Source organism: Festucalex cinctus, chromosome 15 (genome assembly GCF_051991245.1).
Source record: "Festucalex cinctus isolate MCC-2025b chromosome 15, RoL_Fcin_1.0, whole genome shotgun sequence".
In the NCBI taxonomy this organism is placed as follows: domain Eukaryota; kingdom Metazoa; phylum Chordata; class Actinopteri; order Syngnathiformes; family Syngnathidae; genus Festucalex; species Festucalex cinctus.
This window is the reverse complement of record NC_135425.1, coordinates 10,323,045-10,345,974: the sequence shown is the minus strand read 5'-3', so window position 1 is coordinate 10,345,974 and position 22,930 is coordinate 10,323,045. Positions and strand designations below refer to the sequence as shown.

Genomic DNA, 22,930 nt, shown 5'->3' with positions numbered 1-22,930 from the left:
CTTGTTAGTTGTTATATTTGTTAAAAAAAAAAAAAAAAAAAAAAAAAAGGCGGGAATGTGTTTTCCCCCCTGCCATCAGGAAGAAGGTTGGCATTTTTTGAAAAGGCCAAGTCTGATAAATACCTGAGGTATTTTGTACCATCATGTGCTAAGGATTTAAATCAGATATGAGATTGCACTCCATATATCACGTTGACAATTATGTGTAAACATGTTTTTGTTTTGTTTGTCCTCTGTTTGATTGTGTTGCACAGTTGCAATCCAAATTGCACCCTTGGGACAATAAAGACCTTCTTGTTGTTTGACACTAAAACTGCTGCATACAATTGAAGCATACAAACGATATGGTTGCACCATTTAATATACTGTGGGGATTGCGCAAAATGTTGCAAAACTGATTATGACATATTAGAATGTCATCAAGGGACTTCATATTATTGTTTTAATTCGTAAAATTTGTTCCTCCCGTCTAACGTGATTATGAAAAAATGGCTCGTGTCATACCGTCATTGCAGGATGGGTCATCTGTGGAAAACACACAGGGTGGGTTATCCAGCGGTGGGCCCCCACTGGGCCAGTGGATCTTGTCTGTCTGGGACCAAATAATCTCTTTCATGGTTCCATTGTAGTACGCAACCAGCTGCACAAACATAAGGAAAGAATCATTTTTATTCCATTGTATTATTTTAACAGATGGCGAGGAACCAAAATAACCACTATGTTCATAACAAGATTTAAAAAAATGTTAATTCGATCATTTTCCACACCACTTTTCCTGTTACGGGTCACAGGAAACCTGGAGCTGAGCCCTGTTGATGTCAGAGGCGAAGGATTGACACATACGGACACCCATTCACACTCGCATTCACGGTAACGGCCAATTGGAGGTTTTCAGGGAACTTAATATGCGTATTTTTGGACTGTGAGAGGAACTGGATTACCCCAAAGCTGTACTTACTGTAGTACTTACTGAAATTACTGTTGGGTGATCTCAGTGTAACTAACAATAATGACCGAGAGACAGTTTACTGATCAACACACATTTTACATAGCTAATATTGTAATTTTGTTGAAGAAGTCAGGGATAGAAGCACCATAGACTGCCACGTGATAGGAATGGACGATACACGTCACCACACTTAATTATTATTCATGAGTCTAGCGAGGAGTGTCAAACTCAGCGGGCTAGTCATGCTACACGAATGTCTACTAGCGAGATGCCTCCTGTGCTAAATCTGCTAATTCGGTCCGAGAATGATATCCCTGGTGCCAAATTCACTGGTATAGATGTCGAAGAACACACTAATGTTCAATTTAAGAGACGGCTTGCGTGTAGAGGGCTGAAAAAATGAGGAAAAGGGCCGACCTGATCCACAGGTAAAGGTTTTTTTTTCTCCCCCTCAAAACTAGTGATGTGTCGGTCACGAACTAATCGAGTCTTTTGAACGGCTCTTCAACATGAACGATGGGAACCGAGTCTTTATCGAGAGCCGTTCTACTCACGACCTAGTAGAAGTGAGTGGCTAAAAGGTAGATTTGATAGATGTGACAGCTAGACAGTCACAATATCGCTGGTGCATTTTACACATGCACGTGCTGGTCCATGTATGTAAAGTATTGTACACTACACATTTATATTTTCTTATGTTCTAAGAGAACAAAACTTAATTGAATGTTATTTTTTACAGTATTCCGTATGTAATTTTTTTGCCATTTTCAAAAAAAATGCTAAAAAATGCTTAAAAAAAAAAAAGAGCCAGTCTTTTGAACGGTTCTTTTACGTGAACGGCTCCCGAATGAATGGCTCCCCTGAAAGAGCCAAAACTCCCATCACTACTCAAAACACCGTCCTACGCAACTGACATTCTCCAGTTTCAACAAGCTGTCCTTCCTTTACCACCATATGCCCTGTCTGTCATATCTGGTTGTCTTACGCCTTTTATAGTTGTTGAGCATACATTTTTATTGCTTATTTGTGTATGTGTGTAGCGTGTGTGTGCGTGTCTCTTGGGCACAACCAACAACGCTTGCTATACCTCAATTCTTTCAATTATTATATCCTTCCCACCCGTTTCCTTAATTCAGAAAAGACCCTACGGATAAATTTTCATACGTCACATCTGCACGAAAGGCAAAAAAAAAAAAAAAAAGGCGGTAAGCAAGACAGGTCCGTACAACAGTGGCAACGCCATTTTAGCATTTTCCTCGTCTTTCATTATTGTCGTCCGGTATTGTCGTAGTGCCAAACGCGAAACAAAAAAACAAACAAAAAAAAACCCATCAAAATAAAGACAATCGCTTACCTCTTCGGGATGGTGGTGGCCAGCAAGGGCAAGATTGTCATCTAGAAGCATGCATGCATGTCCCCCAACAAAATATTTAATCCATATTAAGGTGAAAGGCTTCACTTTGCTACTCTTTTGCGCGTCTACACAAGTTGATTCACATTTATGATTATGAATTTTTGGCTTCGGGAAACAAGTAAAGAATAAATCCTTCATATGTGGACGGTTGTAGTGTCTGGAGTGGTTTCTGCAAGTTCCATAACAGCTGTGTTTACTCTGCATGTTGTTTTTTAGAGATAAATGAGAACAAAACAAGCACTATTTGCATGGCTCGTCAATGAGCGAGCTTCTTTCTGACCCACTTCCGCCTTGAGTTTCTGAAGTCACGTGGCTTTGCGGCCTAAAAATAGCATTCGTGCGGTTCCCCATTGAAAATGACAAAATTGACAGTTGATCTTTCACAAACAAACCGTTCTCCTGGGAGGCCTTTCAGCAAGATTTTGTGTCTGCGGAAATGTTTGTTCCTTCAAGAAGAGGTCTAAAGTCACTGATACTGCACCTGAGAAGGACCTAAGATTTACTGATTGCACCTCCGACAAATAAAAAACACAACACAGTCCCCCCATGGCTGCAGTGGGAGCTCCCTACTTTTAAAAACTGAATAGAATATTAATGAGCAAGTTTCCACCCAGCAACTTGTTGACCGACAGAAGCATCACTGCAAAGCCAAGAATAATATCATACTTGGTGGTGGGGTGTGCCTCTAACTTGTAGAATAAATAATCGGGTTTTTCCACACAACTCAGGCTGGTCTGTCCTAACCGACACTTGTTGCATCAACTGATGAAACCTTCTTGGATGAGAGGCGAAATGTCTTCTAAGACAAACAGTTGCAATCGATTCAATGACCTGGGGTTAAAAAAAAAAAAAGAAGAAAAAAACTGGGAAGGAGATGTTGCAGCAACCACAGACGCCAGAACTAAAAACATCAGCAGTTAGCAATGCATGTGGAGAAATAGAAGTATTGTGTGGCCAATGGTTTTGTTGTTATTAAATCACATTAACATTTTTAGCAATATGTTGTGGCATCTACAGTATGCTAGTCTTACTGTTTTGTTTGTTGTTTTTTGTTTTGTTTTTTATTTTTGCCATTTTAGATGGTAGGAAATTGTACTAAACTATCAGAATACTTTTGGCCAATGGATTTTTTTTTAGTTGTATTTTTTTAATGTATTTTTTAGTAAGTAAACAAAGTAAATTAAACATGTAACAAGTACCAGTAATTCAAAAAGTGATGCTTGAAATTCTAGTTTAATGTATTAGAGTGTTGTGAATAAATTGCAAAATGCAGCCTACCTACTAATGGATCATATTTCATGTGTTTGAAACATAATTGTGTCAAATATTACAATTAAATTAACCGGGGAAGGGCAAGTACCAATACCAGGTATTTGTATCGGACCGATAACGAGAGTTATGTCAATGTATCGGTACTATTTGCTACCCTCTTGTAGTCTTTTTATGACCAGGAACTAGAAATTAGAAATCAGAAGAATAAAGAATTAAAAAAAAAAAAAAAAAAAAAGGGTGATGATAATGACATGTTGACTCGGAAAGGCTGTCGAATGGATAATATGAAAGGAAATCAGAAGAATAGAAATTTGCTATTAATTTCATGCAATTTGAAGGGGAAAATGCTGAATTGAGGTGTATATATCTTCCTTTAATATTATTTGTTGTTGTTTTTTGGGGAAAATGTTACGTTACAAAAGTACTAGTGGTATCGGTACTTGGTATCGGTGACTAGTGACTACATACTAGTATCAGACAGGAAAAAAGTAGCATCAAACACCACTAAAATGAACATTCAATGTGACTATTTGAGATTATTATTATAGAATATGCAGCAATTGATTTCCGTCATTGTGATAATCAATCTAGTGGTCAACGTTCACTCAATTAACAGGATCTTGCATGCCTGGACAGTACACAGGACAGGTTGTGCCTAAAATAATACTGCACAAAGATGAACCAGTAGCGAGTAGGAGTGTGATTTTTCCTTTGATGGTAGAACATCTGTTTTCCTGCTGTGAAACATGACTCCTGAGTTTCATACATGCCAGAGGGTCTTTTTTTGTTTTGTTTTGCTTTCCCTTCTTGCTTGTAGAATGTTGCGTCTTCTCTACTTAAACCTTGAAGGCCATCACCCCTATGGAGGGTTATCCAAACAATGCACATGGCGATATGGGGGCAGGGCCTGCAAAAGGGTGAAATAACCTGCAGGCCTTCAGTTCCTTATCATTCCAGAGCTGCCTTTGCAGCTTCACGAAACTAATTGTATACCGCATAAATTGAACATGTGAAAGTTACAGAATTTTATGAACTCCAACTTAATGAACAGCACAAGACTTTTCTGTGGTTTATGGATTGTAAAATGGAGAGAATGGCTGCATAAGAACTTTAACGGCGTGGAGCAGTAGCTCTTAAAAGATTAAGAGTCAGCCACCGTAACTCAATATGAAAGCCAAAGATGTCGAATGAGGTCAAGATTTGGCGTTTGGCAGACTACTCAAGGGTTGTCGCAAAGCAACATTAAGCCCATTATTACCTAAAAATATCATTACAGGGTGTAGGATTCTTCCCAGACCAAAAATATGTGCCTATGCTGTGGTTATTTATTGTTGTATTATACGACACATACTCATCAGAATCCAGTATGCATTTGTATTTACCGGTGTCTGTACCAATGTGATCGGGCGGCCAGATTGTATCGGCGTCGCCTGCGGATGATGTCACGCTACAGGATTGTCTGGAAATTGTCCATTTACTATTCTTCAATAAAGTTGTATTAAAAAAAATAAATAAACGGTTGACGTCAAAATGTTGGGAAGAAAATATTAAAGATGTCATTTAAATAACAAAATTTATGGACTAAAATTGTAAAAACGTAAATAAACCTAAAAATATAAACCATGATTCTTAAAGAGTGGGGAAAAAAAAATAGACAGTGACGGCAGTACAGCAGCGCTAATCAAGTTAGCTTCGGTTTGGTTTCTTTTTTTAGCTGTTCACAAATCAATCACAATAACAAAAAACAAACAGTCTTAATGATAATAGGAACACGTTTAACAGTCTAAAATGACAATATTTGTCACATCTGAGGCAGTTATCTTGTGTATTTATCATTTATTCATTCTATTTTATTATTTATTCAGTATATTTTGCGTTTATATTTTTAGGTTATTTACGTTTTTAGAATTTCAGTCTGTACATTTTGTTATTTAATGACATCTTTAATATTTTCTTTCCAATGTTTGACGTCAACTGGGTAATTTCCAGCCAATCTTGTAGCGAGACGTGTTCGTTAGGCGAACCCGATCCCAATTTATGATTGCACTCATGACAAAGCATTGCACGATCGTGTTTACATAAAATCTAAGAGAATCTGTTTTGGTGGTTAGCTAACACAACAATTGCGTTTTAGATGGCCAAACACAAACGTAAAAAAAAAAAGTGTCCTAGTGGCACTTTTTAAAATTATTGCTCCCATGTAACCTTTGCATCTCTTATTAAATATCCTGTCCATGAGCGCAAAGTAGCCGTAAAATGGACCGGCCGAACTGGACTTCACCTTCACATCCCAATGGCCATCACTCCCCTGGATGGAGGCTTTAAGCTCTCAGAAGATCTGACTGTTAAAACGGTCAACTTGAACAAAAGGAGAAACCTCTTAAAACCTCTATGAGAATTATGAAACCAGACTAACTACCTGGGTCAATCAGTCATAGAAGTGCACCAATTAGAGTCAAGGATAAATGAGAACAAGAGCCTCAAAGGAGGTGGATGAAATTCTGACTGAAGTCATACAGTATGCTAACCCACTTCTTTTGCACTCAAAGAAAGAAAATGGGGGGAACGACAACACACAAATACTTTCCTCTGACGGTGGTGGAATTTTGAGGTTTTAAGCATGTAATCATTAGAGAAGTCAGGACCCTTCTATTTGTCAACATACTAATAGCCAAAGGATGTGGCTTTAACTTACACAAAACCGTTTATTCTCTCCTTCCATTCTAATTCTGAACACTGTAGAAGATCAGAGCCAACTCAAAAGCACAAACTTATTTGTTATGTGTTGTGCATATTATGCCATTGATTCAAAATCAAAATTCCTACATTTAAGGTTTCAAATCTTTAAACACCACATAGAACACTCATTTTGAAAATGCATAATTTTAACCCAGAAAATGAATGTAGCACATTTAAAGCCATTCAAAATATGCAATCATTATCATCACCACACAGTATCTATGATTTTCTGACTTCCTCTTGAATAGGCTCCAGCTTACTCACAACATTAATGAGGATAAGTGGTGTAGAAAATGGATGGATGAATGTACAAGTATAATATACACTGTTTAAATTTAACTAACATTTTCTTTGTTTTCACTGAGAATGTGAGGTGTGTACACAGTAAATTATGTTGAGTAAATTTTACTCGAAAGTGAGTCTATTTGGTCCCACTCTAAATCGAGTAAAATTTACACTTGGAAGAGAGTAAAATATTCAGAGTAAATTCTACTTTAAGTATTTTTAGTGTGTATAAGAGAATTTGCCTATCACATGAAAAAAAACTATTAAAGATTTTTCACTCAGAAATAAGTCAATTTTGCAATGAGGGATTTTGACGAAATTGCACTAGTTTATTAACTCATTCACACCCAGCCATTTTCACAGAAGAAATCCCCTTCACCCCGGGCTGTTTTACTGGATTTTCACTGATTATGCAAGGCCCAATGAATATTGTGTTCTATTGCTATAAAAACACGGAATCTACCAAAAGAAAGATTAAAGTCTCTTCTTTCATCGGGAAAAAAAATATTTATATTTATATTTAAGTTTAATCAATTTTCACCAATTTATTTAGAATTGTGAGTAATTCAGCTTTTTTTCAACATGGCCCTGGTTGATCTCTTATACTCTGCTGCCACCTGCTGGCTCTTTGTGTAATAACTACCATTTCTTCAACTGTTCTTTGCAGTTGAGAGGCTGCATCAAAAGCCTTCTGTATGCTCTAGCGTGAAAAAAAAAAAACAAACAAAAAAAACGTATAAATACGTCTTTGGGACACTTAAAACATTTAAAATGGAACGTGTTTATACATTTTTGGGAGCAAATGAGTTTAAAAAAAAAAAAGTTACACAAGGCTTGAGGAATGAACTCACAACCTTCAGCTTGGGAGACTGCCACTCTACCACCTGAGTTATGCCACTCAGTTTGCTTTTATCCAAGAGGTGGAGTTACAAAGATTCCAGCTGACATTCGCTATACTAAGACACAACAGGAGCTGCGTGGCTTAGGGAAAAGATTGGCTGTCTCCCAACCTGAAGTTTAAATGACTTTTTTTTTTTCTTTTTTTTTTTTAACTCTCTACAAAGTGTAAATTATATTCGATTTCGAGTGGGACTGAAGAGACTCCGTTTAAAGTAAAATTGACTTTACATAATTTACTGTGTAGTGTCTGTATACTGTAGTTATTTGGCCTATAAAAAGAAAGTGTCACAATAAGCTGTATGAAAAAGCATGTATAATAGAATAAAAAAAAAAAAAAAAAAAGAAGAAGTAGGAGTTTGGTCGGTGTTCTGTATCTCAAAGACGGTACAAGCTCATTAAACTATATCCGTCACACAAACAAAATACAGACAACAGAGAGGCTTCTAAGTTTGTTTGTTTGTTTGTTTTAACTGCATTAAATCTACTCAGAACCATACTCACAACTGGTCGTAATGCAAGTACATTCACCGAGTTAAAAGTGAGAGAAGGGAAGATAGAACTGAATTTTTGGCAAGCTTTCATAATTCAGGAATGTTGGTTTTCATTTTCAATCTGGCTGTCCTGAACATGCCGCATAGTGTGACCTGCGGTAACACAAAGGCAACAATAAATACTTACCCCATACTCTCCAGTGTCCTGGTTGGTCATGGCCCAAAGGTTGATGTCTATATCCCTGGCATTTTTGTGGTCCGTGGTAACAAGTCCTGTCACCCCTAGCAACAACATCCACATTAAAGATCTGGTCAGACAGTGCCATGTTTCATGCTTTATTAAAATCTCAGATACTTTTTAACTCGAGGCGTTTGAATCATAAAACCAAAGCAATGCCTCTTTGTTTGTGGTGTTCTTGCGTTTTGGGTTAGGGTTGGTGTTTTAGCATACTTCCAAGATGGTTCATTAGCATGCATGGGAAAGGTTCACATCCATTTCTTGGTATCACTGTGCAGATCTCAAGCCCACGGCTAATGAGGCATCATATTGGAACACAATGATTCACCATTTCCACGTGACAAATCTCCAACTCTCGGTCCATGTCAATTTGAAGATTCTTAGAAAAGAGCTCCTTTCTTACTAAGACGTCAGTAAAATCATTATGAACTGGAATGTGGCCTTCAAAGCATCAAAACGCCCGTTTCTGTAAAAAGCAGGCAGCATAAAACGTCCAAAAGTTTATACATCATCTACAAAATAAAATGATCCTTGTTGCAAAGTGATCTGAATGCACATATCGTAGCCAATAGAGTAAACAAGCAGCTGTGTAGGCAGCCACATCAAACAATAAATGCACTATTTAAATGGAGACCTGAGTCATAACACTTTATTAACACTACCATTGTTTTGTTTAGAGGGCATATCATAATCTCATTTGGCTGTAGTGTGTGCCAGTAATATAAAACTGACTGAGCCAACATTCATTTGGCCTCGCTTAATGGTTATTGGAGTGTCATGTGAGTGGCTACAACAGTTTCATGGCCAAATAAGTTTTCAAGTGGCGTGTAAGTCATTTGTGTGGGGGGGGAGGCTAGGTTTACAAAGGGATCAATATTGCAATTTGAACTTAATTAAACCACTTAAAAACCTAGATTAAAAATCATTGTTAAAAAAAATAGCATTGAAAGGGGACGTCAATCTTCAACATTTCTTGACAATAATAAGTTATATGTGACCTCACTTGTCCAAACATGACATTTTGATTAATATTACATTTGTAGAATATGAGTTATGCAGCAAAATCCAGCCGTTTTTATCCATCTTAGTGGGCAGCCATTTTGCCACTTGCTGTCAACTGAAGATGACATCACAGTTGCTCAGGGATCAGTCAACGACCAATCACAGCTCACCTGTTTTCTGAAGCTGAGCTGTGATTGGTTGTTACCTGAGACCCGAGCGACTGTGATGTCATTTTCATTCGACAGGAAGTGACAAAATGGCCGACTTCTGATATTGATAAAAACTGCTGGATTTTTCTGCTTAACTCATATTGAACTAACAAAATATTAACCAGAATACCATATTTAGACTCGTGGGGCTGCAGAGAACATGTCAAGAAAAAAAATTGGGTTGACTTAAAGTTACTCTATGTAGGATTTCCCAAAAAAATATCTTAACAATAGCCTTTTTATTTGACCATTTATGACTGAAACATATTCTAATTAGTAGATCAACATCTTCGCTGTTCACAATGGGTACTCCTACAAGCCTCTGGTCAATATTATTGAGGAAGCGTCCGGTCCGAATCCTTCGAATTTCCCGCCCTCTGTCTGCGGGATGTGACGTTATTCGCGTCATCGTCAGTTGTTTCCTGTCGCGTGAAGACGGAACTAGTACAGATTTTCGCTGCCCCAGACACCCGCTGTTACTCCGCGGAAGGCTGCTCAAAATAAATAAATAAATGAAAACAATGTCAAGTGCCAAGAAATTTTTTTTTTTAACTTGATAGTGACCGACGTCGGGCAAGACCGAGAGTGAACATTGGTTTGACATTTCAGCGGTGGAGAGAGTTGAGATCGGACTTGGATTAGAAAAGTGATTCACAGCTGGCTTTCTTTCTACTCCAAAAGGTAAGAAGCGAGTATCTTGACATTTCGAAGAAAATGTGTTGTTTTCAAATAGCAGTAACCTCAAGATCGATCACTTCTCGGTCGTAACTATTGGGGTGAAAGTGAGGTGGACGGCAACATTTAGCGTGAAAGGGGCGGCAAAGTTGAATGAAATAGAACAGAATGACTTTATGAAGAACAGACGTTCCATTCCGCGGTATTTAAATCAGGCTAAATGTTGCCTTATTTTCCTCCGTGAAAACAGCCTATTGTAGCTACATTATGCTAACGGAATGTGAACGGTACTACTGAATGGCGATAACATTCACGGCCATATCACACTAAGTAGTGAATGTGTCTATATGTTTTTCACAATCGCCAATTTCCATAAATGACAGCCCACCTTTCGGCTAACGCACAATGACACTAGCCTGGGGGCGACATACACTAATAATGACTAGAATCAGGTTGACGTCCGTCGAGCGGGGTGACTACAATATGTAACTGCATATTAACATCGGAATGAGGTCCAATTAATTGACGTAATTTGCACATCGTTTTGGAGTACAGCACAGGACTGGACTTCGACCGACTAAAGCAATATGATCTGCACGTGCCGTGGACATCAATTGTTTAGTGGGGATCGAGAGTCTCATTCCGTGAAGTGGCCAGCTTTGTATAACATTATAAAACTTCTTACCTCTGAAAACAAGTCTTCAGTAATGAGGTCGTGCACGTACGAGTGCGTGCAGCGTGTACGAGCGTGCAGTTTGTTTTCGGCCACAGGTGGCAGTAGAGATTTGAAATTTGAAATCTTACATATAGCTGCTTTAACGTAAAAAAAAAAAAAAAAGTCATTCAGAATAACACTGTTTTTAGTAGTTATTGTATTTTGTTTACTATTTAGTACATTTATTCTATCTAAAAATGTGACGTTATATACGTAGGATGATAATGATTATAATTGATTCAGAGAGATTGTCCCACGCTGTTGTCATATTCATAAATGAAATCCAATCCCCCACACATGTCCACGGAGCGTTGAATCTGTCTGCCTGAGCCGCGATCAAATGTATTAAGATCATGTTACACCACCTTCGCTACAGCTTAGGCCTGCTTTTACCAAGTCTAAAATCTAGTCTACTTTCAGTGAAAATATTGTCCATGACCCGGTAGACGGAGAAGCTCGGTGCGCCGGAACACCCACGGAGGCGTAACGCATCAACAAATTGACAAGCATGCTAAACTAGACACTGAGGCCATTAAGCTTTTTTATTTTGACATTGACAACAATGTCACAGAATGGCTATTAAGTCATTCAAACGCAAAAACATATAAGTATGTTTTTTAATACTTTGTCCTGTGTTTTTTTTATGCTAGAGCATACAGAAGGCTTTGTTACAGCTTCTGACATGAAGAGGTCACTTGAAGCAATGGTAGTTATTACAAAAAACGGCCAGCAGTTGGCAGCAGAGCATAAGAGATCAGCCTGTGCCACAACAGGTTTGTGAATAATGATGAAACTTAACTATATTCTAATGCTAATTGCTGCAAAAGTGGAAACATATACAAATATTCTTTTTTTTCCTGATGAAAGGAGAGACTCTAATCTTTCATTTGGTAGGTTCCATGTTTTTATAGCAACAGAACAGAATATTATGTGGACCTTGCAAAATCAGTCAAAATCCGGTAAAACAACAGCGAGTGAAAATGGCTGGGAGTGAATGAGTTAAGCATTGATTGATATTGTGGAAGGAATTACAAAAAATACATGATAGAGACATCTATGTATGTCAGTGAAAAAGTAAAAACGATGCTAAAAAATAGCACCACAATAAAAAAAATAAATAAAAATAAGAAAAATAAATAGTCATCAATTAACACAGTTGCAGGGTTATTGCTGAAAAGTAGGATGGTTTGTTACAAAACACGCAGTAAACAGTATTTTCTCACCCCAGATTTGACGGTTTTGTGTTCTCATTGTGATGTTGATGCCGTCGTTTTGAGCTCCACCATCAGCCAGCGTTTCTTCCAAGGCCTTCGCATACAGCACAAAGCCATCATAAAAGCTGCCGGCGATGTAGTCCATCTGCAAGATGACAGTGGTTTTGTTGAAGTCATAAAACCGCCATTACGATCATGTCACTTAACATGAACTCCAAAATGATGTGCATACAATTTAACATACCAGTGATGGTTCCAAATGCACACCAAAATCCTGTTGTGCTCTTGCATGGAGTCGTCTCTGAAAGTCTTTGAACTCCGGATTATCAGGAGGTCGGTATGTTATAATGAAAACGGACTAAAAGGAGACACAGAATAATACAGTAGAATAGCTGTGCACAAGAGTATTGGTCTAATCATCTTATGCAAATACATTTTCAAAAACAGAATTATTTTTACACGGGCTTAGAATAAGCAGAATAACATCTTCAATGCCAATTGCCATGGCAACCCTCGATCGCCTTTGCCTACTTATCTACTTCAGTGGTCTATAAAAAAAAGTTTCAACCAGTCCAGACATCGTGTTGCTTAATCACTTGTGCTAACTTTACAGGTATTTAATTTCAATTCATTAGATTATGTTGGCAAAATGACTTCTGTTAGTTTGAATTAAGTGTTTCTAACCTTTGTCAATTCTTATTAATGCATATTTACTGCAGAGTCTTAATTGAAAAGTACATTTAAAGCTTAATAACAAAATGCCCCACAACTATATTGAGATTTACCTGCTGTCAAATGAAATCATGAAATATTAATATTGATGTTCTACCACACTTGTTTAAAAAAAAAATACAGGCAGATATAGATCACATCAGCTTTCAATTTGTGATATGCTGGGCTTGGACTTGGAAATTAATTCAACTCAGATATGCTGGAGGACACCGATTGCAACACGTCATTCAGTAACTCACATAGCTCAAGTATGAAAAGAAATGACTATAGATGATTGTCCATATGCGTTTTTGGGTTCAGCGTACCTTAAAGACCTTGATGGGATTGTCCCAGTCAAGGTCAGAGCTCTGCCATGGTTTGCGCTCTGCCAAGCTCTCTGCAAAAACATCCAGATAAAAAATGGCGTAGTTTTCTGGGTCCGGGATCTCAGAGTGGAAGAGTTTCATGATGTTCAGGAATGTGTTCAGGGGGCCACAAATGTACACAACTGCAGGGGGGGAAACAACATAATACGTTATTTACATCGAAGCATACTTTTCTTGCCATTTTTTTGTGGATTTAATATAACAATATATAATTTACTACCCCACTTCCATATGGTATATGTATGTCATGTGCGTGTTTGCTGAGTTTTTGTTTTTGTTTTTTGTACCCCTTTTAAATCAAATCCATACTACGTTCCTCCCTTACAGGAATAGTCATAGTCTGTCTGGGGCTGTTTTCTCACCTCCCCATTCCGTATGTTTTTTTTTTCCATCTGAGAAATTGGGGTGCTGCTTGGCGAGTGGCCAGGCTTCCTGTTCTGTCTCCCTCTGTTGCTCATTGATTTTTATGTCTCTTGGACGGGTTGTAACGGTGAATTCCATTGCTATGCTCTTGTGACATGTGCAATGACAATAAATTTGATTCCAAATAAATTTCATTCCAACTTGGAGAGGAGTCAGGAGTGGTAAGTTGAGGAATGTTTCAACAACCAGACAACTGGATGTGAATTCAACTTTGTGCCGAGATTTGAGCCCTGCGATTGGCTGGCAACCAGTTCAGGGTGTACCCCGACCACTGCCCAAAGCCAGCTGAGATAGGCTCCAGCACCCCCCGCGCCCCTTGTGAGGAATAAGAGGTCAAGAAAATGAATGGATGGATGGATGGATGGATGGATGGATGGATGGATGGATGGATGGATGGATGGATGGATGGATGCCGAGATTTGAAAAAAAAAACTGTTCAGAGCCATAGCTCGCTTTTTTCTTGTCTGGAACATCATCGAAGCCAAAAGGTAAGCAAAGCTGCAGTGAGTTAGTTAAATACATTAGCTTTCATCAAGTGGTACATTGCGATTGATCTGAAGTGCTCGACATGGTGGGGCTTGGGGAATTTGTGTTGTTTATGTGTCAGCTGCATGCACCACATGCAAGGAGCTGTTCACTAATTGACAAGTGTATTAAGTGAAGTGTACGATAATTTACTCGCCCATCCACCCAACCCTAAACTCTGGGCTTTTCTTCAAGTACAAGCCACTTATTCAACACCCATGCTCCATCCATGGTCGTCATGGTAACGAAAGTCGTACTTACAATTGGTTCTGTGCAGGCGAGGTGAGCATTTGCTCATTTACGCCTAGTCAGTTCTGGAGGCTTAAATAAAGGGGGGCGGGGGCTATAGTGCTCTGCAATTCCTAATCCTTTGCATGTTGATGAAGTAAGAAAGAAAGTCCATTTTATTTATACAGTATAGCACTTTTGACAGACAGTACTCACAAAGCGCTTCAGATTTGAAACGCGGTCATGCATACTAAACACCAATCAATCTCATTAAAATAAATTAAAGATTTATTTTTATTTTTTTAACTATCTAGTCTTACTGGTATGGATGCCAAAACAAATGTCCATTCTAACGCAAACAAAAGTACATCCCACAATTTGGGGCCTAGACCAGGCTCTATTATCTTTAGTTTTTAATCTTGGGTGAGGGAAAATTTAAGAAGACTGCAAAATCCACCAAAGGAGCCTGATCATTGAGTCCTCTGTGTGCGCCTTTAAAAAAAATTGTATTGAACCCTTAAAAAAAATAAAAAATAAAAAATAAAAATACTGAATCCTAAAATTAACAGGGGCCCTTGTAAGGGACGACAGAAGAGGAGTGATGTATTCTGAACTAATCGTAGATAGACTAATGAAGATTTGTTAAGGTCATCTTTCTTTTACTGAAACGTGCAATTCGTGTTGCTTACGGGTGCGGATAAAGAGACCACACTAATCCATTATTTATACAACTAAAAACTTTAAAATTTAATGAATTGATGGAATGTAACCGTCTTAAAATAATGTTTAAAGCCCATCATGAAAGTTTACCAGTTAATTAATATACAAATTAAATTTAAAAAAAGGGAAAGTGAGTATAAATTAAGAGGAACAGATATTTTCTCCAAAACAAAATATAGAACAAAACAAAACAATGTATTTCAACTCAAGGTGTCAGTTTATGGAACAATCTGGATTGTAAAAGAAAATCATCTCAGTTTATCTGTATCTTTAAAAACTTGGCAAAAGCTTTAATTACTGGAAGAATATAAATACCACAAGGACATGTTGCTTAATTATTATATAAATTTGTTATCTTGAAAGCGTCGCTGCGACCGCTCGCTGTCATTTACTTTGTGCTGATTATTTTTTGTTGTTGTTGTTCATCAGGGACAGATAACATAACTTTTACTCCTTTCTGTCCCTTTTCATTTCTCTTTTTTTTAAGGAATGAAATAAAAAATTGAAGAAGAATGAAGACGAAGGTGGGACAATAGTAGAAATGCAATATTCAAGACATGGAGACAAAAAGCATGAGTGAAGACAAAGACTTTAGAATTATTTTTATCTTAAAAAGTAAGCAATAGGTTCCAGTTTAAATATTTTCATCAAAAAGCATGACGCAAGGTTTCTTACACTGGGGCACACAATATAAGTATGTCCTTGGAGCTAGCATCAAGTCATTAATTTATTTCAGTTAATCAGTCACACAGTATTATTTAAGATTTTTTTAATATTTATATATTTTTTTATTATTGTAATAGTTATCTACACAATCAGGGTCAAGAGAAAAGGTTATACAAGTGGTATGAGACACCTTCAAATTTGCTGATGACATGTCAACAGCAAGTATGTTGTGTGCAAAAACAATGAGCCCCAAGACTGACCCTTGAGGACCACCACAGAAAAAGGAAAAAGACTCTAAACTCACAACTACCACTAAAAAAAAAAAAGATCTACTTAATAAATGAGATAGGATATGAACCAGTTAAGGGTGGTCCCTGAGATTCCCGCCCATTCCCTCAGACTATCTGTGAGGATGTGATGATAAATAGAATCAAAATCTGCACTGAGATCAATCACCATGTTCTATAAATCTAATGTCACAGACCACCATTTTAAAATGTAAAAATTCTTGTGACTGAATGTCTCCTATAGTCAGTCAGCACTGCATATCAAGTTTCTTTTATTAGTTGAATTAATTGATTCGGTATTATGACATTGCGTTTTATTTGTGCATGGTACATTATTAATAGTTACGTAGCTACAAGGAGCCAAGGCAGTTACTGTTAGTCTTGTTTTGTTATTTTTAATATGCACAGCCAACTGCACTTGTACCCTTCTTACTGTACAGTAAACCCTGGCATTTAAAACGTTCCACGTCAATTTGACTGATGTGTTTTTTTCCACTTTTTTTTTCTTGCAATCCATGACGTTTGACCTTTGACACATAAGCTTCTGCCAAAGAAAAAGGTGATGTCAACATGGAAAAGGCTGTGCTTGCGATCTAATTGAAAAGCATATCCCGTATCTTCATTTAGAAGGTAAACAATCACAGGCGTAGTCAAAAATAAACCAACAACTCATTGTCTGCTCTTACAGGAATCAACCTTAAGGCCCGTCTGTCTCCAATGAACTTTCACCCTGCCACCTACACTTGCCTGCTTTTGCACCACAAAAATATATAACCACCGTTATTTTCATTCCAGACATATGCCGGAGTGGGGGCTCGCAGCTCAGAGGCCACTTAGCAGACATTTCCTCATTGGCTAGACTAATGTTGGACCCCGACTCGCATCTGTTCCATCATAGTTTAACCATGCCAAGCAGTTCTGCTGTCTCCTGGATTGCACCCAAAATAAATGCCCCAACAGTCAGGGGCAAAATGGCCTTGCATGTTGTGGCAGCCTAAAGTAGACACACACGTTCAACTTGTTTGGTCAAGTTGTTCCACTTCTCACTCTTCAAGATCATAATCACTTTTCTCCTTTCTTACTATTAAGAGAACAACACGCAATCTCAGAATTTATTTGATGTCATAAACATTCAATGAAATTGCTGAAATCGGCTGCCACTGAAATAGCCCTGGTGAAAAACACAAAACTCTGTTTAAACGTCGTGTATGACTTTGCGCAAAATGTTCTAATATAGTGCACGGATCATTTTCTTTGGCTTTATTATTATTTTTTGTTTAACCAGCCTCAACAAGAGGTGCAAGAGGGGACTAATACACAGAGCATCCACAAGAAATTAGCATGTTCACATTCAAAGCAGCAAGACTCCAGCGTCACCATACCAAGTAAATTCTGCTGCTTCATATAGGACCACTCACTTTCTGGCCAGATGTGTGACAAAAATGCCATTTTAAATATGAGCAAAATACGTGCATACAGTGTGTGCAGAAGATGTGCTCTTGATATATTTCGGATCCTCACCCACAGAAAAGTGATTGAAGCAAACAAACAAACAAAACATAACCACGTGCTTATTTTTTTCTGTTTTCCAGCACAAAAATGAGTAATTATCATTCAAGGACGGCACAAAACCTGCTCAACAGCAAACTAACATAAAGTGCGATAACTCATTTTGTGCATTTTTTGCACAACAATCAACTCCCTCAAAATTTAAATAATATTGAGGTACTATGTTTGTCCTAGATAACAATACAAATCTGCAAAAAAATATATATATCTAAATGTAGCGTGGTTAGTTTCACATTTTTTTCCCCATTTTTTTGTTTTTTTGTTTTAATGTTGTTACTGAGATAAGCATTAATTTGTGACAGTTATTGAACTTCAGCATGTCTTCACTGTTAATACGAATGTATAAAGAAATTAATGGATATAATGAGTAGTTTGGATTATTTATGCCCTTTATCTGCAAGGTTTGAAGGACAACAAACCCATAAACTATGCAAAACAAAGTATTTTTATGAAGCTGTTTATGTCTTCACCGTTAGGAGAGAAGTGTATTTCAGTGGGCCACCACCATTTGATCCATCAATTAGGGCCTAAAACTTTAAAAATCAACAATAACTTCTTTAAAGTAATAATAATAATAATAATAATAATAATAATAATAATAATAATAATAATAATAATACATAAATCAACAGTAACTTCTTGAAAAAAAAAAGAGAGAGAGAGAGAGAGAGAGAGAGAGAGTCTTTAAGAGTGGTTGTTTCTGCATAGGAGATAATTTCACACAAAATCAAGGTATGGGGGGAACTACAAATTTATTTATTTATTTATTTATTTAAGTAATTGTTCTTTCCAATATCGATCAAACTATTTTAAAATGGCCCATATATAATTACATAATATATACTGGGAATAATGTGTTTAGATGGACAAATTATACAGTACGAAATTTAGTATATGGAAATGGAAGGGCCCCGTTCATGTCCTGCAGCCGAGACTCAGCAGCTGAATACAGCGGTGGGAACAGAAATATATTTAATTTTCTGATTTCAAATCAGCTTTCAGCTGATAGCTGCTACCCAAATGGTGATTTCTCTGATATGTAGTTTTAATTAATTTTGTTTTAAATATTTTTTTTAGGTGCCTGGGTTTATTTTCCCTCATACACAAACCTCAGGCTTTTATTTATTTATTTGTTTATTTAACTCTTTGGATTAGAATAGAATAAAGAAGGACCATTTCTGTTCCAAAATGACTAAACCCCAGTGCACAAAGCAAGATCCATTAAGACACCATCGAGCCCTGACCATCAAACATAGTGGTAAAGAACTAGAACACAGATTGTCAGCCTGGCTCTCTCGTCTAACATCAGCGACCTCTGATGATTCACCAGTGAGACTTGGATGAGAGAAGTGGGGCTTTACACAAAAATGTCAAATCTTAACCAAGCACCAAGAAGTATTTTTTTTTAAATATGTTTGGTTCTAATAATGGAAAATAGTATGGTGCAGATTCCTCTGACCACAGTTAATGTACTTCCCACATATCCGTTTGCAAGGAATTACAAGTAAGAATTTGGGGATCTAAAGGTGGCGGACAGAAGCAACTGCACACAATCACTGTCAGCTGTAAAAGCTCAAATGACGCGAGTCATCACAATAGTTTTAGCGCTCTTCTCTCCAGTCTCAGCCTCTCGTCATCTAAGCCCAGTTGGCAGAGCCGATAGCCTCGAGGTTATCTGCTACGATTAAAAGTTGAATGCCGAGCAAGCCTTGACAAAACCATTAGCTTCCATGACCTCCGGCTCACTGCAGCAGCACCATAATTCATCAGAGAAGGGGTGGGCATTTTCGTTGCTTTAATTAGCATTGTAGACCATCTTTGCTGTTATTTGTATACCAATCAACATGTTTGAAAAGAATGCAGCATGAATGCTTCATCCTGCCATAAATATTAAATTTGATCCATTCATTGCTGGTCAATTCAGTGATCCGTGATTTGTAAATACAGTTGCAACAGAGCATTACATTAATGACAATTAATTAAAATCCAATTATGCACGATTAAACATGTGGAAAAGTTAACAGTTGTTGGTCCATGTAGGATTTCATTAACTCATTCACTCGCAGCCATTTTCACTGAACAACGCCCTTTGCTCCCGGCTCTTTTACTGGATTTTGACGGATTTTGCAAGGCCCACAGAATATTGTGCTCTACTGCTATAAAAACACGGAACCTACCAAAAGAAAGATTAGAGTCTCTTCTTTCATCAGGAAAAAAACCCAATTGTATTTCTATCTGTTTCCGTCTTGCAGCAATTAGTATTAGAATATAGCCATGTTTCATCATTATCACAAATCTGCTTAGAACTGTGAGGAAATCAAGCTCGTTTTAACATGGCCCTGGTTGATCTCTTATACTCTTCTGGCCGTTTTTTGTAATAACTACCATTGCTTCAACCGTTCTCGGCAGTGGAGAGGCTGCATCAAAGCCTTCTGTATGCTCTAGCATAAGAAAAAAAACAAAAACAAAAAAACATATCAATACCTCTTTGGGACACTTCAAACATTTAAAATAGAACGTATTTATATGTTTTTGGGAGCAAATGAGTTAAAGACAGATTTTTCAATGCAAAAGTGGAAACTGTAATACTAATGCAAAAAAAAAAACAGGGCCCTGGTTGATCTCTTATACTCTACTGCCACCTTCTGGCCGTTTTTGTAATAACTACCATTGCTTCAACCGTTCTCGGCAGTGGAGTGGCTGCATCAAAGCCTTCTGTATGCTCTAGAATTAAAAACAAAAAAAAAACACAAAAAAAAACATATCAATACGTTTTTGGGACACGTAAAACATTTAAAATAGAACGTATTTATACGTTTTTGGGAGCAAATGAGTTAAAGACAGATTTTTCAATTCAAAAGTAGAAACTGTAATACGAATGCAAAAAAACTACCTAATATTTCAGTTTAAATCATTAATGTAAATTTGTATTTTTCTGCACTGATGGCTCAATGGTAAGATTTTTAATTTAACATTTTTTTGTTGTTGTTGCAAAGCCCGAATTACATTCTTCACTCACTCACACACAGACAGAGGTGCATTGAGTAATGAGTATACGCAAGGGGTTAGAGGGCGAGGTGAAAGGTGGATTAACGAACAGCTGCCGTGACACGTTCCTGTAAGTTGTTTAAAACACTCCTCACCTCGGCTTCATTTGTGACCTGACCTGTCCAAAATCCTGCGCGTTATCTAGACAGCTTTGATGGACCCCCTGCTTTCAAAGCTCTGAACCATAATGAGGATGCCTGTGCTGTTGCACAAACTCACTAAGTATAGCTTCGCTGATCTCATAGCATAGTAACAATCTTTGCATTAAGAGTCAGACACATTTCCCGTTGCTGTGATTCATGTTAGCCTACAGAACCATGCAAAAGTCTCAGGACAGCATGCTTAAATGTTTTTATTACAATAGTGATTTTTGTAATAGTAAACCAATAAATTATAAGACAAAACAGAAACAATCAGCTTCATTTTTTAAACTGATTTCCGCAAACCTCTGTCAAGGAGTGTTTGCATGGGTCTGCTAAATTTAGTTGCGTGATGACTGATTGGGTGACTTTTATCATAGATTTATGTATTTTGATCAGTTGAGGGTCATATATTTTTGGTTGTTATGAAAAAAAAGGTGAATAGTAAACAACATGAGTTACACGGAAATAAAACATTTCTTCAAAGGCTGTTTGTGTGAATATTATCACTCAGTCAGCAGTGACCTAAAAAACAGCTACTGTACTGGTTTTATCCCTGTTTAGGAAAGATTACTGACTAGACAACAGTATTCCCTCTTTCCATGCAGCACACTAGGTTGATTTAAGTTTGATACTGTGTTTACTTGTAATTGAGAAAGGACTTTTGGATTGAAGGATATATAGCAATATTGAATTCATCGACTGTTCTCTCCTTCTGTGTTCATTCATAGCCTTCAAGTGAAATACACCAGAGGCTAATATCACATTTCTGCAATACCGGAAACATTTAGTGTCCAACTGCGAGTAAGAATTCCCAAAAAATGTCTGGTTGTTATGATGCCGTCGTAAACTTCCAAAGGATTGCACCATTGTTAATGTGTTTTCATTTTAAACCAAGTAAGGCTTCAAGGATTCTGACCCAACCCATGCGATTGTTTTGGCCAGAGGGGCGCCCTGTTCGTCTCAAATTATGTGTCTGTCTCAGGTGGTGGTCCCTACAATAAAACCAGGAGCAGCAGCCTAAACATTCCTGTACAATAACTAGGGATGTCATGATAAGGGCAATATCGTGATATTGTGCTATTAAAACTGCCACAATATCGTCGGCGTCATGGTCACAATATTTAACAGGAATACCTTTTATTTAAAAAAAAGTCAGGTTGATTTCGATTTCTGCAGTTCCTCTAGTAGCTAGTTTATTAGTGCAATAAAATTTTCGTTAGGGATGTTTTATCCTTCTATGTTTAAAATTTATGCTAATTGTCAGATTTGCTTGTGAAGCGATCAATGTGTGCTTGTATGACCAAGTAAGTGCCTCAATATTGTTATTAGATATTGTAGGTGGTTTATATGCATTGTTATGTACAAAAGCACAATATTGTGCTTTTTTTTTTTTAACTATGAGCTCTCTTATTTACAATATTGCGATGTTTTTTAAATATCGCCAACGCCCCCGCAATATCGTGATAATTATGGTATCGTGACCTTCATATCGTGATAATATCGTATCGTGATGTTTGGATATCGTTACATCCCTAATAATAACGCTCCGATAAAGAGGCTCTTCGCTCAGCTAATTCCACTTGGGCTCTGTTTTCATCTGCCGTGCATTAATTTAAATAAAAACCTACGTCATACAAGAGGTCAATTCTTTGGCTTTCACAGAGAATGTTAGATGTTTTTGTTTCTTTTACTGAGGGAAGACATAAATTGAGCAGAAAGGTCGCCGGTGTGAGACAATGCACACAAAATATTTATGTGCAGAATCAAGATAAGTCCGTCAATGGCATGCAGCCTAATGAGATCCAGTATGACAGCTGTGTCAACAATTATGCCTCTAAGATATCATAAAATAACATTATCTAATCTCTACCCTGAGTAGACAGTGACCGTAACAGCCTTATATTAGAACACCCTATAATCAAATTTATTCCTGAAAATGTAATAATGTCTTAAAATGTAATAAAATTTGCACTTGAACAAAAATATAATAAAACCCAATAATGCAATAATTTCACCAACACCGTCATAAAAGAAATCCTGACTGATATTGTAATAACATTTTTACAGATTTTACACAAATTATTAAATTATTACAGTTTAATTCAACCCCCAAAATGCATT

The 22,930-nt window shown here is 37.3% G+C and overlaps 1 protein-coding gene across 1 annotated transcript in view; it reads right to left on the bottom strand.

The window, feature by feature from the left end:
- The window catches only part of npr2 (natriuretic peptide receptor 2), a 69,457-nt gene that overhangs the window by 43,591 nt on the left and 2,936 nt on the right, over positions 1 to 22,930 (bottom strand). Inside the window, exons 3-7 of the mRNA XM_077497722.1 lie at positions 13,141 to 13,322; positions 12,348 to 12,461; positions 12,113 to 12,248; positions 8,238 to 8,332; positions 505 to 640 (exon numbers count right to left, since the gene is read on the bottom strand). Coding sequence (XP_077353848.1) covers positions 505 to 640; positions 8,238 to 8,332; positions 12,113 to 12,248; positions 12,348 to 12,461; positions 13,141 to 13,322 — 663 coding nt within the window. The remainder of the gene's footprint in view (positions 1 to 504; positions 641 to 8,237; positions 8,333 to 12,112; positions 12,249 to 12,347; positions 12,462 to 13,140; positions 13,323 to 22,930) is intronic.